The sequence below is a fragment of the Ostrinia furnacalis genome, unplaced genomic scaffold, assembly GCF_004193835.3.
Source record: "Ostrinia furnacalis isolate ACB-3 unplaced genomic scaffold, ASM419383v2 OfSCF6303, whole genome shotgun sequence".
NCBI lineage: Eukaryota > Metazoa > Arthropoda > Insecta > Lepidoptera > Crambidae > Ostrinia > Ostrinia furnacalis.
Window position 1 is genome coordinate 70,531 of NW_021136542.1, and position 14,671 is coordinate 85,201.

The window sequence follows — 14,671 nt, forward strand, 5'->3', positions numbered from 1 at the left end:
TTGATTGATACCCCCCGCCGACCCCGATCCCCGTCCTTCCATCTGCCAAATCTGTCAACAAGTTAGTGCAGCATCCACATACGAGTATCGACATCACAGATAACTATATATATTTGCAAATTCAAATTAAGTCGGATGTCGGTAATCCGTATTCAAATGTGCAGCTGTGAGTGTGGCTAGTTAATTCGATTTTCTATTGTTCAATGGAGCAGTTTATAATTTTTTTCTATTAATAAAATTTCTATGAAAATATAAGTAAAACCAATGATATTTGTGAAAGAATAATGAAAATATAAATAATTTTTAAAAAATCAGAAGAAAAAAACTATTAATAATTAAAAATACCTACATAAGCTTAATAAAATAAATGATACTATGATCCGTAATAAATTTAATCTCACGTGAGCGAAGCCGCGGGTAAAATCTAGTTAAAATGTATTCTCATAATAATATTATGTAAGTAAGTTATTTTTAATGTTCTAGTTTTCATCTTTTGGAGTTTGCGTCTCGGTAATCCGAACGGTAGATTTACTTTAAGGTTATTCCGGGGAAACCTATAACTAGCCATACTTATAATTAAGTTACTTTAAGATTTAATCATTGTAACGCCGTTGGTTCCTAAATAAAATAAAAATAAGTTTCAGATTTTTTTTCCCGTAAAAATAGGTCTAATTTCACCTATTTTCATATGACGTGCACTTTATCAAGACTCACACTGTATGTAGCTAACTTAAGTACGTAATACAGTCTGAGTCTTGATAAAGTGCACATATGAAAATAGGTGAAATTAGACCTATTTTTACCGGAAAAAATAACAAAAAAATATCTGAAACTTATTTTTAATTATTAATAGTATTTTTTCTTCTGATTTTTTAAAAATTATTTATATTCTATTTTCATTATCCTTTCACAAATATCATTGGTTTTACTTATATTTTCAAGTTTTTCCCACCAAGAAGCTTAGTTCATACCTACTTAGCTTTGGTTCAATGTCACTAGTCTGGTACGGAAAAACCATTGAATACAATTTTACCTCAAAGAAAATGTAAAGAGAGAAGTTCTTCTAACTAGTGTTGCAAAAAACCGTCTTTTTTCTGGTGTGAGAAAAAAACGTTAAAAAAAAACATGAAAAAAAAACTTTTTTTTTTTCTGGACCATTTTTTTTAAGCGTACGAAATCCAAAACTTTGAAGACAAATACTTAAGAATACATAGGTAATAGAGTTTTCGGTTTATTTTTAACTCTACTTTACTTTTCTGGTTGAGTGGTACTAAGATTTCATGAATATATTGCCAACATTTTTACATCAACAAAAGGGAAATCCCCAAATCAATTACATTTGCACACGGAGAAATCCCCTTTTTAGGTTTATGTTTATTTGAACGTTAGTTGGCTTAGCGCAGTTGGGGTGTGTGACACGGAGAAAGTTCAATATGAAATTATTTAGTTTTTGTGCTATTCGAGTGTTCTTTGCGAGTGTGATTACCAACTAAAATACCTCAGTATGCAGAAACGAGTAGGCTCAGGCCTAAAATGTAAGGCAGAAAAAAAAAACAAATTTAGAAAAAAAAAACAAGTTCTGACACCTCATTGCCAATTTATTAAATTAATTTACTGATGCAGATGATATCGATAGCCAAATTACATACATCACTACATCCTATGTAGCTGAGTCCGAAATGGGTTCCATTTCACACAATGTTTGTTACCTTACGTGAGCATGTCAAAAAATCGTATTTGTGCCAAATAATCTTACAAATAATGCTATTGAAAATTTTATGAAAAGATTACAAAATATATTTTTAGTAGATTTTTATAAATTTTATTGTTAAAAACCTATTTCCACAACTATTTCGGACTTTAAATAGTGGGCGGAACTAACTCACGTCATAATGACATAAATTTAGGGTGACAATAAATTATAGTTTGAATTTATTTGTAATTATTTTCAACAAATCCTTGTTCTTTCTTACCTCATGCGAAGCATTTTACCACTACTTCAGAATATTCATTTTTTATTTCAAACTCAGTGCATGTTGTTAACGATTCGAGGAAGCAAAGATTATTATTGTGGTTAATATGAAATTTTATAAAATCTTTAACGTGATGTTACCCTATACAAAGTAGTGTCGTACAGTGTCGTAATTTTTGTCACCTGTTTACATTTTAGATTTTTTCATTTTAATAAAAAATCGTGTAGTGATAAGTTGAAGTGCAAGTGTAGTTTATTATATTATTGAAATAATTACCAAGGTAAGGTCTTCGTATGTTAGAGCAACAGTGTTTTGAAAGTTCTAAAAGTGGTAATTTTCAGTTAGCCTTTGGTTATTTGCTATTTTAGGTGGTGACGGGCTTTAAAATAGTTACCGCATGTTTCCCAACAGATTGATTTCATAAACAGTCAGCAGGGATAGAGTTCATATTACTTACATCGAGTTTTGTTAAAAGAAAATTACATAGACATTATTATTGAAGTGATTTTAATGAGGAAATTAGGGAGGAAATGCTAAATATTTTAAAGGATTACACGTCCTTATAACCAGTGGCGGATTAACGTATAAGCACTACAAGCACGTGCTTGGGGCCCCTGTTCTCCAGGGGCCTCCATCCTCTGCTGGCGTTTCATTTCATACCTACACTTAGGGTTCTTCTTCTTTCTTTCTTTTCTGCCAAATGACGTCCACTGCTGGACAAAGGCCTCCCCCAAGGTTTTCCACAATGAACGGTCCTGCGCTGCCCGCATCCAGGCTCTTCCCGCGACCTTTACCAGATCGTCGGTCCACCTAGTAGGAGGCCTGCCCACGCTACGTCTTCCAGCCCGTGGTCGCCACTCGAGAACTTTCCTGCCCCAACGGCCATCGTCTCTACGAGCTATGTGCCCCGCCCACTGCCACTTGATTTTAGCAGTTCTGCGAGCTATGTCGGTCCTAGGCATTCGAAACGATTTTGCAACTCGAGCTGAAAGCTTTCGGGGTTTTGGAGTTGGATGGGCGCTGGGCGGAGCGTAGACTTCATCAGTCGACATCTCTCGAGCTTGGGTCTGATATTCAATGTGCCTCTTACCATTCGGTGATCGCTTCCTGTTTTGACCTTAGGGTTGCCAGGTCCAAAATCACAAAAGCCGGACTTTGTGCTTCATTTGGCCGGATATTTTACCCTAAAAGCCGGACATGTGCCGGAGGGGGAGAGGGGGTGCAATTAGTGTCAGCTCATGAGTGAGTTGCTCACCAACATCCTGATATGATCCTTCATATGATTCTGTGGCTCGACTTTCGCCTGGCGCGGCAACCAAATAAAAAGCCTAACAAAAGCCGGACAGGCCGGACAAGTCCCTAAAAAGCCAAACATGTCCGGCTAAAGCCGGACGCCTGGCAACCCTACCTACACTAGCTGCGCCCGCGAATTCGTCCGCGTAGAAGCCGAAATATTCTCATAGGATTTATAAATGGTTTTTTAAAATGTAACAAACAAATGAACTCTTCAGCTTTATAATATTAGTATAGATTTTATCGAGATTCATCCACATTCATCCACAATATTTCTATTTTGATGAACTTTCATTTTATACTTTCTACCTTCCATTCCATTCCTTCCATGTCCATTTAAGCAATAAGTAGAGGGCCTACACAGGCTCTGTGCTTAAGGCCTCGGATACTCTTAATCCGCCACTGCTTATAACTGTTAGTAGTTGAGGAAGTTACAACAAGAAAAGTGTGTTCTTCAGTACCTATACTTTTTTTTACTTAATCTACACATTAACCAGGTGGATATAAAATTTCTAAGGAACTTGTTTCATCACCCATTTATATTCTATCTGATTCTATACTTCATATTATAAAGCTGAAGAGTTTGTTTGTTTGTTTACTTGAACTACTGGTCTGATTTGAAAAATTATTTCAGTGTTAGATAGCCCATTTATCAAGGAAGGCTATAGGCTAAACAACATCACGCTACGATCAATAGGAGCACAGCAATAACGAAAAATTATATTTAAACACAGTTAAAAGAAGATTTATTTTGTAGCAAGTACACCTGTCATTTTTATCATTTAACCATATTGGTGGGTGTAGTAACACCTCCAAGCAACTTGTTTGCTATTTTCATTTTGCCTTTTGATATTTAGAACAGAAATTAATTGGGGCAATGGCCAAATCATAGCCTTTGCTTTTTATTTAGAATAGAATAGTAAGTATTAATTTCAGGAATTTTAGATTATTTTTTAATATGTGGAATGACTCATGATGACATTGTTAATGTATTCCTTTGAAATCAATATTGTCATTTGATTTTATCATGTGCACAATTTTAATGAATCACCTGTAATCAGTATTATCATGAATTATTGACTGATAACACATTATCAAGAAATGTTCACAAGTTGTACTTATACTTATGTTAATTTGATTTTATAGATTTGAGTAGATAACAGGTGTGTAAATGCATTGTTTAATAAAAGGCAGCATTTATTTTGGTTTTTTATTTTATAGATGAGAATAAGCACATGTGTAGACCATTTCAATCAACTCTTGTGATAAATATCTTCATGAGCTAAATTATCAATTTACAACTTTGGTGACTGTTTGCTCTACAACTTTTATTATTTCAGCCGAATAAACAACAATGGCAGAAGTAGGGTTCCCTGGGCAGCACACGACAACCACCACGGTGACGTCCAATACGGTGGTGCAGACTAACTTACGGTTCGACCCTCTCTACCTGAAAACTATTCCTGGGATACTCAAGCTCATACAAGTTGTGAGTACTTTTAAACATTAATTAAGTTAAAAATTGTCAAATTGATGGAAAATGTGACGTAAATGCATAGGCCTACATGTATTTTTAAGTGCAATGTAATAAAATAAAAATATATGTGTGATTGTATTGTAATTTAATAATTCACTTTGCAGAATACATTAGGCATTAAAATAATATTTTCACTGTAAAAGGTACCTGAAAAAGAAAATTTGTATTAATTTTTGTTAGCTTATCTAAAAATCGGTAGTAGTCAATAATATAACTGTTTAAAATAACTGTAGACTATTAATAAATTGTATACAGTTATTTTAACAGAATAAACTAATTCGCAATCAAAGAAAAAGATCCACTTTCACTTCACTAGTACAAAGACGGGTTTTCGTAAACCACAGTAAACAGTCCTGCGTCTAACCCAGTGGTTCTTAAATTCTTAACCGGTGGTCCCTGGAGACATTCTAAGTGGGCCGCGAAGACATCGTAATAAACAAGTGACGTGACGTAATGACCTCGACTCGAATTTCTTCCATAAAATTTGATTTTTTGACGAATTTCAATATTGAATTACTACATATGTGATATATCATTGGAAAGAAGAGAAGCTAGAGATGTTTTTAAGATATTATTTATCGTGATACTTTTGTTAACTTTGGGGGGGGGGTGCCACTCTGTGTGGTCCTTGACAAGAAAGAAATTTGGTAAAATGGTCCCTCATGACTTAAAGGTTAAGAACCACTGTTCTAACCTCTAACCGCCCCTCATTGCCGCGGACATTGCTTGCGCGATGACGCTGCCCGACTGCACGTTCCCGAAGAAGCCCTGCGCCGAGGCCGCCAGGCTGCCGGCCAGCACGCCCGTGGCACGGAACCCGAGAACCGTCAGCAGCCATAGCACCTTGCCAGTGTACAACACCACGCCACCCACTACCTGCACGATCGCCATTGCGATTGCCGCACAGACACCCATCTAGAGGGGAAATCGAATATCTTCAGAATAAACGCACACGTATTGTTACGTGCTCTGTGCGCAGACGATAATTTAGCGCTCGTCTAACGAAGGATTGAAACCCAATCTCAACAAAGCACATACAAAGATTTATTACTATCCTTCAGGTTTCTAGGAATTATTCCCCTACCATAGACAAACTGTGCGGTTATAAATGCAGCTAGTGATGCCCACAGAGCACATAATGGTGATGCTTGTAAACGATGTTGATCGATCCCGGTTATTTACTCGATTTTAAAAGTCAGTAGGTATAAAAAAAAGGGACAATATTATTTGATCCTCTAAAAACTAATTGATCTTTTTTGTATGTGCACTTTTAAAAATAAATGATGTATTTTATTATATTTTATCTTTATATTAATTATTGGGTCTATACAGGGTCCTTCTAAACTAGCTACATTCCTTTTAATGGGGGCATCTATACGGTACACTGAACAAGTTCACCAAATTTGAGTATGTGTTTTATAATGATTTTACAAAGTTACATTTTCTAACAAAAATAAAAATTCATTTCGTCTTACATAATGGAACATGCTGTATTTTTTACTCACACAACAAAGCTGTAGTGTATTCATTCTGCACAGGAACACGAGACACAACACACACAACGCTCACTACCACTGCACACTTTTTTGTCATGGCGTCTTGATTGTTTGCATAAATAATTGAAAATATAAATACTAAATAATTTTGCATAATCACATGTGGTAAGAGATCCCTTGTATTTTGTTTACTTTAGAGTCATAATTGGTACACTTTCGAAACACACACGATGGCATTTTTTATTTATTTTGGTAAGAACAGGAACTTACGGTGTGGTACGCACGCGATTGCGCACGACGCAGGCCACACGAAGACTAAACACAAGACGTCCCAATTGGGACGTATTTGAGTATTCACAGCGCGAGCGCTTATAACATATCTGCTTTTGTTTTTATATAATATCATTGGATCAGATATAATTTTTACATCTCAAAATTTTTTTGCGTAGTTCAAAAGAGGTTTAAATATCGATCGATTTCATTTATTTTATGTCTCAAAAAAAGAGGATCAATCATTAAAATAGATGACCATTTAGATTTTTTTATTTGCCGTTTTTGCTAATTTAAAAGGATCATTTAAATACATGCCTAAAAAAAATATCAACCGATGTTATTTAATTTTTCTAAATTTCAATGACATAATTTATAAAAATGGTTACAACAATTAGATTTTACTTACCTAATAAGTATGTAATTTAGTTAATATTGACACATCATAATTCGGTTTAGCTTTTATATTTATGAAAAAAAAAAAACGTTTAAACAAACTTTATTTACTAGCTACTTTATACACACGCGTTCATTCAGCAAAATTCCGATTTTCGAACCTTTTATCCACATCATAATGAGCTAAGATAGGTTAGGTCCGTTCCGTCCATTTAGCAACACTAACTTTTGTTGGATTTGGCTTCTCGAATCGATTGCTCGACTTACGGTATGCTTACGAATTGAATCAAAAGTCCAATCATTTCACTATTAACTGAAGCTTCCTCGAATGAATGGCGTTTTTTTGTTTACGACCTCATAACGTTTCGTAAACTATTTTTAGCATAGGTACCTACATACTCTAGCTAGTCATATTAAACTTATGTCGTTTTTGTAACCTATTTATACTTCAGTTAGTGTTCAGTTCGGTACCTAAATTTAAATCGGATGCGGGCTAGGATGCGCACCGTGTTAAAATCTTATCGATGATTTTTGACGACAAACGTATGGGCTTATCTATCGCGTTAAATCGATAAAATATCGCGATAAAAGCTTATCGCGGCGCGTATCCTAGCCTACTCTACTGTACGTATACAATAAAGAAGGTAATAAAACATAATTTTTAATTAATAATGATCGTATTGTTTTTAATGTCTCACTCAGTACGTTAAGTTTGCTAACGGAAGCAAAAGTATAAAAGCGTTTGTTTGAACTTACGCGTATGGCACAGGTGTCGAGCCTGGTGGGCTTCATCTGCATCCAGGCGTCGTGGCTGAGCTACCTGGGCAAGAGCGTGTACTTCAGCTGGGTGGCCATGATCGCCTTCTGGTTCACGGGCATCCTGCTGGGGCTGTATCTGTTCCACATGGTGGAGAAGTTCTACAAGATCCCGTGGCTGAAGATCGAGCTCGGCTTCTGCGCGGTCTGGACCTTCCTGTACCTGCTGGCCGCCATCCTGGCCGTCACTGTGCACAGCGACGCGCACTCAGCGGCCGCGGTGAGTTATCTACGCTACCATTGATTGGGACGAGGGTTTTTACTTATGCTGCTTTTACACTGCGCGGCAATTAGCCAAGACGAGTCAATGTGAACACACACCGAACAGTGGGGTGGGGATGAAAATCATTCATTGTTTATCCCCACTTGGCTAATTGCCGCGCAGTGTAAAAGTGGCATTATATTTGACGATGGGTTGTCACAATTTCTCAGTAGGTAATAGCTCAGATCCTAGCAGTCGCCCGGCAAACCGATTCCCATCTTAGACAATTAGATTTTTGCAAGTTTTTAAAAATACTTTACTGATTTCTTGTAGTCACCATGGCATCGAATTTGAATCTTATGACATAATTTTTATATCGTCTTTCATTCTTCTGGTGAAATAATTTTATACGAGTACAACCCTATCGAACTAACTGCGCACTTCGCTGGAATGCGACCCTCCCTCCCCCTTACCCGCACCTGTCCCCGCGTTGGCCCAGTCCGTGTGTCAATGTGACGTCACAGCCGCCAGGTGTGCATTTAACTCGACCGGGGTGTACGTAATTTTTATGTGACACTAACTTTCCGCCCGCGTGGAATTTTTCGGTTTTTCATATAACCTATAAACCTCACGGAGCCCGAGAGCTTTCCAACGAATGCAAAACCGTGGAAATCGGTTCGTGCGTTCTGGAGTTATAGCGTCAGGAAGGAAAACGCGACTTATTTTTATATAGTAAAGCCTGGTCCGTGAGCACGTAGAATTTTGTCCAATGAAGCCAAGCTACCCATCCTTATCGCTCGCGCGTAATTATATTGCTGTCGCGACTGTTCGACGGGCGCCCGCAGTGAGTGTGCGAGCGCGACAGCAACATAATTACGCGTGAGCAGCGATAAGGATGGGTAGCTTGGGGTCATTGGACAAAATTCTACGTGCTCACGGACCAGGCTTTAGACGATTATCGGAACGCCACGCTTCTCTTCTGAACATTCGGTCCTCGTCCTCAGTTCTTCGGCTTCGTGGCGATGTTCGCGTACGCAGCGGACGCGTACCTCAAGTGGCGCGCGGCGCGCGCGGGCGGGCTCGCGCAGGGCACGCGCGTCGTGTCCAAGCAGACCACCTCCGTGGAAGCGCCGCCACGGGAGGCCTACTAAGGTACCCCAGTACACCATCAACAATGCACCAACAAAAATATCGATGTCGTTATAGTATGGTAGGTGGTTTTATTTTGGCGCTATTACACCATGTGCGAACTTGATCGAATCAGTCTAGCTCTAGACACGCAGTTCAGAGCCCCGATTACGGTAATTTTTAACGTCTCCAATCCAGACACGCTTCTCGATTCTGCGATACGATTGGTCGTTTAACAGCGTACGTCAGCTGTTTTGACCAATCGTATCGCAGAATCGATGAAGCGCGTCTGGATTGGAAACGTTAAAAGTTACCGTGATCGGGGCTCAGTTCAATTCGCCGTGCGTGTGTTCGATCAAGTTCACGCATTGTATAACTGCGTCATGTATGAAAAACAAAATAGCGCCGCTACAGTTTTATAAGGAAAACGATTACTATTACGAGAATAATTCGTGCTTTGGACACTGGTCACCCTCTGCGCACTGGATCTTAGATAAGGGGCCGAGGGTAGAACAGGACTTAGTGGTAAGGACAGTGATGAAGGGTAGGTGAATGTCATAGTCACGTGACTTCAAAATGGCGGACAAATTAGGGTTATTCTAAGCTGGATGTTAGGTTCAGTTCTGTAGTTATTATCTTCGTTTTTATGTATTTGCGCTCACCAGTTGGCATCGATGTGTGAGTCCAACTGATGAGCGCACTAGGTACGACTGTCCTTTCCACTAAGTTTTCATTCGAAGTATTATCCTACTGACACAAAGCTTGTAGATAGATGACAATCACATATAAATCACATGACGATGTTATAATTAACACTCGGGGCATTCGATACCCCAGTGTAAAAGGCACAAATTGAAAACTATATTAACCTCGAGCACCGGATAAGTTGATATACATATTTATATTTATGTACATTATTGCCTTTTAATCTTACATAGTAAGTACGTTATTGTGGTCGCTCGTTAAAAGCTAAAATCTGTTTGGTCAATATGTTTGGCCGTTATCGGCTTATCGCACATGGTACAAATTGTTGCTTGTATCCGTGTGGAACCACCAGTGGAGATAAAATGCGGTCGTGTACTATTACACACCTAGGTATTTTATTTAACCTTTAGCTACTGAGGTGGATTTAGTTTCACGTAAACACTGACGTGGGGGCCTGAGAGGCCCGTACATATGTGTGCTTATATCTAAAAATATATAATCTTTTTAGGGTTTTATGTTTAATAATTATTAATAGTGGTTATATTTAAATACAATAAAACGATTTTTATGTAAATTATTTGTTAATAAGTACATATTATTTCAATATTTGGAAAACATGTAGCATTTTTGGCAAAAATCTTATGAAATCATGATTCCCAAAGTTATCATAAAAAATATTCATAAATTCAACAAATCAACTTAGAATCTTAATTTTCAATAGTCTTTTTAGCTAATGATATATCAGTAATCCTAATATGAAATAGGGGGGAAAAAATTACACACATCAAATAGTGCGAATTAAACACAGTCTGGATAAACTTGCTTTGCTCAGTGAAGGAAGCCATACATGTTTTTAAAATGTAGATTTCATTTGAATCTTCAAAATACATGTATGGCACTTGGTTTCATCGTTTAAATCTTGATAGACAGATACAGGCTTATCATTTCCTAGCATACGTGCCAAAAACTACTGTTCTTTTATTTTTCGTTAAATGCTGGTTATTTTTACTTCCGAGATACCGCTTTCTCTCAGACGACATACTGTGGGCTCCATATTATAGATTTTTTCAAATTATTTCAAGAAAAGACGACAACTAAATGAAAACTATAGACAAAAAAAGTTACGCCAATACTGAGGTGGGGGCCTGAGAGGCCCACAAGAAACTTTAAAATTAATTTACCTACTGAAATTGCGCGTGCAATCACGTGCACCGTTGTTGACAGCCTCGGCGCAATGAAACTCGAAGGTACTAAAAGATTCGGGTGTGTCGTGCACGTGGGAGAGGAGAAATTCAACAATTTGACTTTTGCAAGGCCTGAGAGGCCCCCACGTCAGTAGTTAAAGGTTAATATATATGGTTTTTACTTTTATAAAAGATATAGATTTAATCAATGCATTAACTGCTTAGCTTTTATTTTTTATACAACACATTCTCAACACAAGTTGGTCTGATTATTCATCTAATTGTTTTATACATTTTATGTTTTAGTTAGTCAATTATTGTAATCATCTTAGTTTTGTTTTATTTGTTGATTTTTAATTTTGTAGGTTAAGCAAACATTTTGTACTTACGCTACTTATAATTTTATTCATCATCGCGAAATGTTTTTTTAGGAATTATTTGACAATCATTATGATCAAATCAAGTCGTTCCGTGTTTTCACAATCCATGGTCACGTTTCACGGTCAGGGATTTGTTTGAGAGAAAGAGTAAAATCATTTTTCAAATATTCGTCTGTAATAAATAAATAAAGTATTGGCCGAATTTGAAATTAATTTCTTGTATGCAATTATTAGTTTTGTGTTATTGGTCCTTTTATGTGTGTAGGAATGTACAAGTTTAGCCTTGATGCCTGATAGGCAGGTATCATTCGTACTAGGGCATGTAATATCGGAAGGTTTTCAATTCCGATATTGGATTCCGATATTAGATCTCAATATCGGAATTCCGATATTAATATCGGAATTGAGTTCATATGCTATAAAATTAAAATTTGGTTCTATTCGTAAGAATTCTGGATTGTTTACAATAAAATAATGATTAAGTCAAAATCTTTAATTTGGTACAAAACAGCACTTCATAATATTCAAGGATTTTAAAACCATTTTTACGTTTAATGGGTATCTATTGCATTTGGTTTTTTATGTGACAAGAGGCAAACGAGCAGACGGATCACCTGATAATGAATGGTTACAGATAATGAGCCTATATGGACTAGCACATAATTAAAGTGTTTTTGTAAAATCACAGGTATCAAACAAACTTTTACTCCTTCATTATATTACCCTGTTTTATGTTGGCTAAACGAATTTTAGAGTCATTCAAATCACGTGTTACAAAAATTGTAGAGAGTGGTAAAAAACTTGAATATGCTTGTAATTTGTTCCTTTTTGATTATCGATGTACAACTCACAAAACCACTAGCCAGCCATATGTCAGCCATAGGACGTCCACTGCTGAACACAGGCTCCGATGCTGATTTTCACAATGGCCGGTTGGTGGCGGCCTGCATCCAGCGCCTTCCTGCTACCTTTATGAGGTCGTCGGTCCACCTTGTGGTTATAAGTCCTACGCTGCGCTTTCCGGTACGTGGCCTGCACTTCAGAACCTTGCTGCCTCATCGTCCGTCTGTTTTGCGTACTAAGGCAGAACCGTTGGAAGATCTTATCACAATGCTCGAAGACCTTAATCGAGTTTCCCAACAGGTAGGCCTTCAGATGAATATGGAAAAAACGAAGCTTATGTCGGATGTCCATGTTGCTCCTTACCCAGTTTCGGTTAGGAGCTCGATTCTCGAGATTGTTGACAAGTAAAGTTAAAGTATGTCTATCTCGTTCAAACGATCAGCTAGGTAGTTAGATGCAATTTCGAGAAAGAGGTAAATCGTCGAATACGAAGACGAAAGTCTTCAATTAGTGTGTGTTACCAGACCAGTGATGATATACTGCTTGAAAACGTGGCATTTGAATATAGGGCACAACGTGCAATGGAGAGGGATAAGCTTGGTGTTTCTTTACGAGATCTAATCAGAAATGAGGAGCTCCGTAAACTAACTAAGGTCGCTGACATAGCCCGACAGATTAGCAAGCTGAAGTGGCAATGGCAGGACACATAGTACGCAGAACTGACGGTCCATAGTCCAGTAAAATTAATGTTTGAAAGGGAGTTGAGATGTCGTTCTTTGTTGACCAAGCACCTATGGCAAATGCTTAAATTGATTTAGAACAAGTTAAATTAACCATAAATAGTAAAGATATTAAAATATTTGCAGTGGAACAAGAAGTGATGGTGAGAGACATGAGAAAATCATTGGTCTTTGCCTTTCATGTACTTTGGGCTTTGTGGCAGGTTGTGGCGAGTTTAAACGCTTTGTTTAAAATCTCAATTAAAACTTTTATCTGATTCCGATATTACGATATTGGGTCGCTCAATATCGGAATTGAAATATCGGATCTCGCAGTCCGAGATTCCGATATTACGAGATTCCGAGATTCCGATATTCATGCCCTAATTCGTACCATGACGTTCTGTCTGATGTGTGTTGTTTATAGATTATGTGTTCTTTAGAAGAGAAACCAAAGAAATGCGTGTTTTACGCCGTTTGCTCATCGAATTAAATTATATTGGGTACGCCTATTTCTTATCACCATCGCGACAGATTTTGTAATATTTATACAATATGTATAGCCCTCAATTTTTTAACTATAAGGATAATTAATATGTAACCGTAACAGGAAAGTCAGTGCAATATTTCTAAAATATATCGCGTAACTAAGTTCCAAAATCAGTTATCAAAATAATTGTATGAGGATCGTGTAATGTTGAATGGAACTGAAATGTGCCTTAAATGTATGGAATTACCCACCCATGTTGAGAATTATTATTACATACTTAGAATTGCACCATGTTGTACATACCTATTTAAATCACCTTTACTGTACCATTGTATACTATAACCCAAATATTGTTTATTATATTCATTATTTTGTGTGCTCAATTAATTCCCACGTATTAAATATTTGATATTCCAACAATAACAGTGATACAAATCTTGACATTCTACTGGTTTAACGTTAATGTGTTCATTATAAGATTGTTATGTTTTTTGATGCTGTGCTAATTACTTTAACTGTGTTGTTTTATGTGATTATTGTACTAAACATAGTATTATATTGTCGTGTGTGATGGATATTAGTGGTCACTGTACAGAGGCTATATTTATTAAAGTCAGATTTCATATAAATATAATGTCATTTAAAGGAAACTTTAAAATCAAGTGACACCTAAAAATATGTACACGGGACCACTTTTGTTCAAAACCGGGTTCTATTCTTTATAGCATTTACTTTTAACGCTTTTCAAGGTATTTTCAAGTAAGATAAATATAAGTTAATTACTGACATCGAACGAACAATGTTACACACAAGTCCACGTAAGAGTGCCTTAAGGAGAAATATACTATTTATTACATACAGTTTTTAATATATTTTCTTGACGTTTACTTGTTAATTTTACATTTTGAGAATTAAATGCGAAAGTATTTTAATATCACTATGTATTCAATATAAAACAAACTTAATAATCTAGATTTTGCACCCAGAAGTATTTACACTGTTATATCTCAATGTTTCTACTATACTATTCGTAATAAATTAATAAAAATAAAATTGATTAAGCAAATTGATTTTTAGTTTCATTTCAACGTTAAATGAATTTTAATTAAAACTTGAACTGTATATAAAACCCAATTAAACGTATAGTATACCTACAAGGAAAAAAAATACTAAACTATTTAAGGAATTTATTTTGAATGGAGTAATCAAAATATATTTTTTTTTACCTTAATAAATAAT

The 14,671-nt window shown here is 36.5% G+C and overlaps 1 protein-coding gene across 3 annotated transcripts; it reads left to right on the top strand.

Moving 5' to 3' along the window:
• Nucleotides 1–2,072: 2,072 nt before the first annotated feature.
• On the top strand, nucleotides 2,073–10,219 carry LOC114362244 (CKLF-like MARVEL transmembrane domain-containing protein 4). Of its 3 annotated transcripts, none has more exons than XM_028317545.1 (4): nucleotides 2,073–2,253; nucleotides 4,607–4,755; nucleotides 7,735–8,001; nucleotides 8,988–10,219. In XM_028317545.1, exons 2-4 carry the CDS (start codon nucleotides 4,621–4,623, stop codon nucleotides 9,132–9,134), a joined length of 549 nt encoding a protein of 182 aa, XP_028173346.1. In that variant the 5' UTR covers nucleotides 2,073–2,253; nucleotides 4,607–4,620; the 3' UTR covers nucleotides 9,135–10,219. The 3 variants fall into 3 exon arrangements, with proteins under 3 accessions (XP_028173346.1, XP_028173348.1, XP_028173347.1); XM_028317547.1 differs by lacking the exon at nucleotides 2,073–2,253 and adding an exon at nucleotides 4,164–4,185; XM_028317546.1 differs by lacking the exon at nucleotides 2,073–2,253 and adding an exon at nucleotides 4,411–4,429.
• Nucleotides 10,220–14,671: the final 4,452 nt, after the last annotated feature.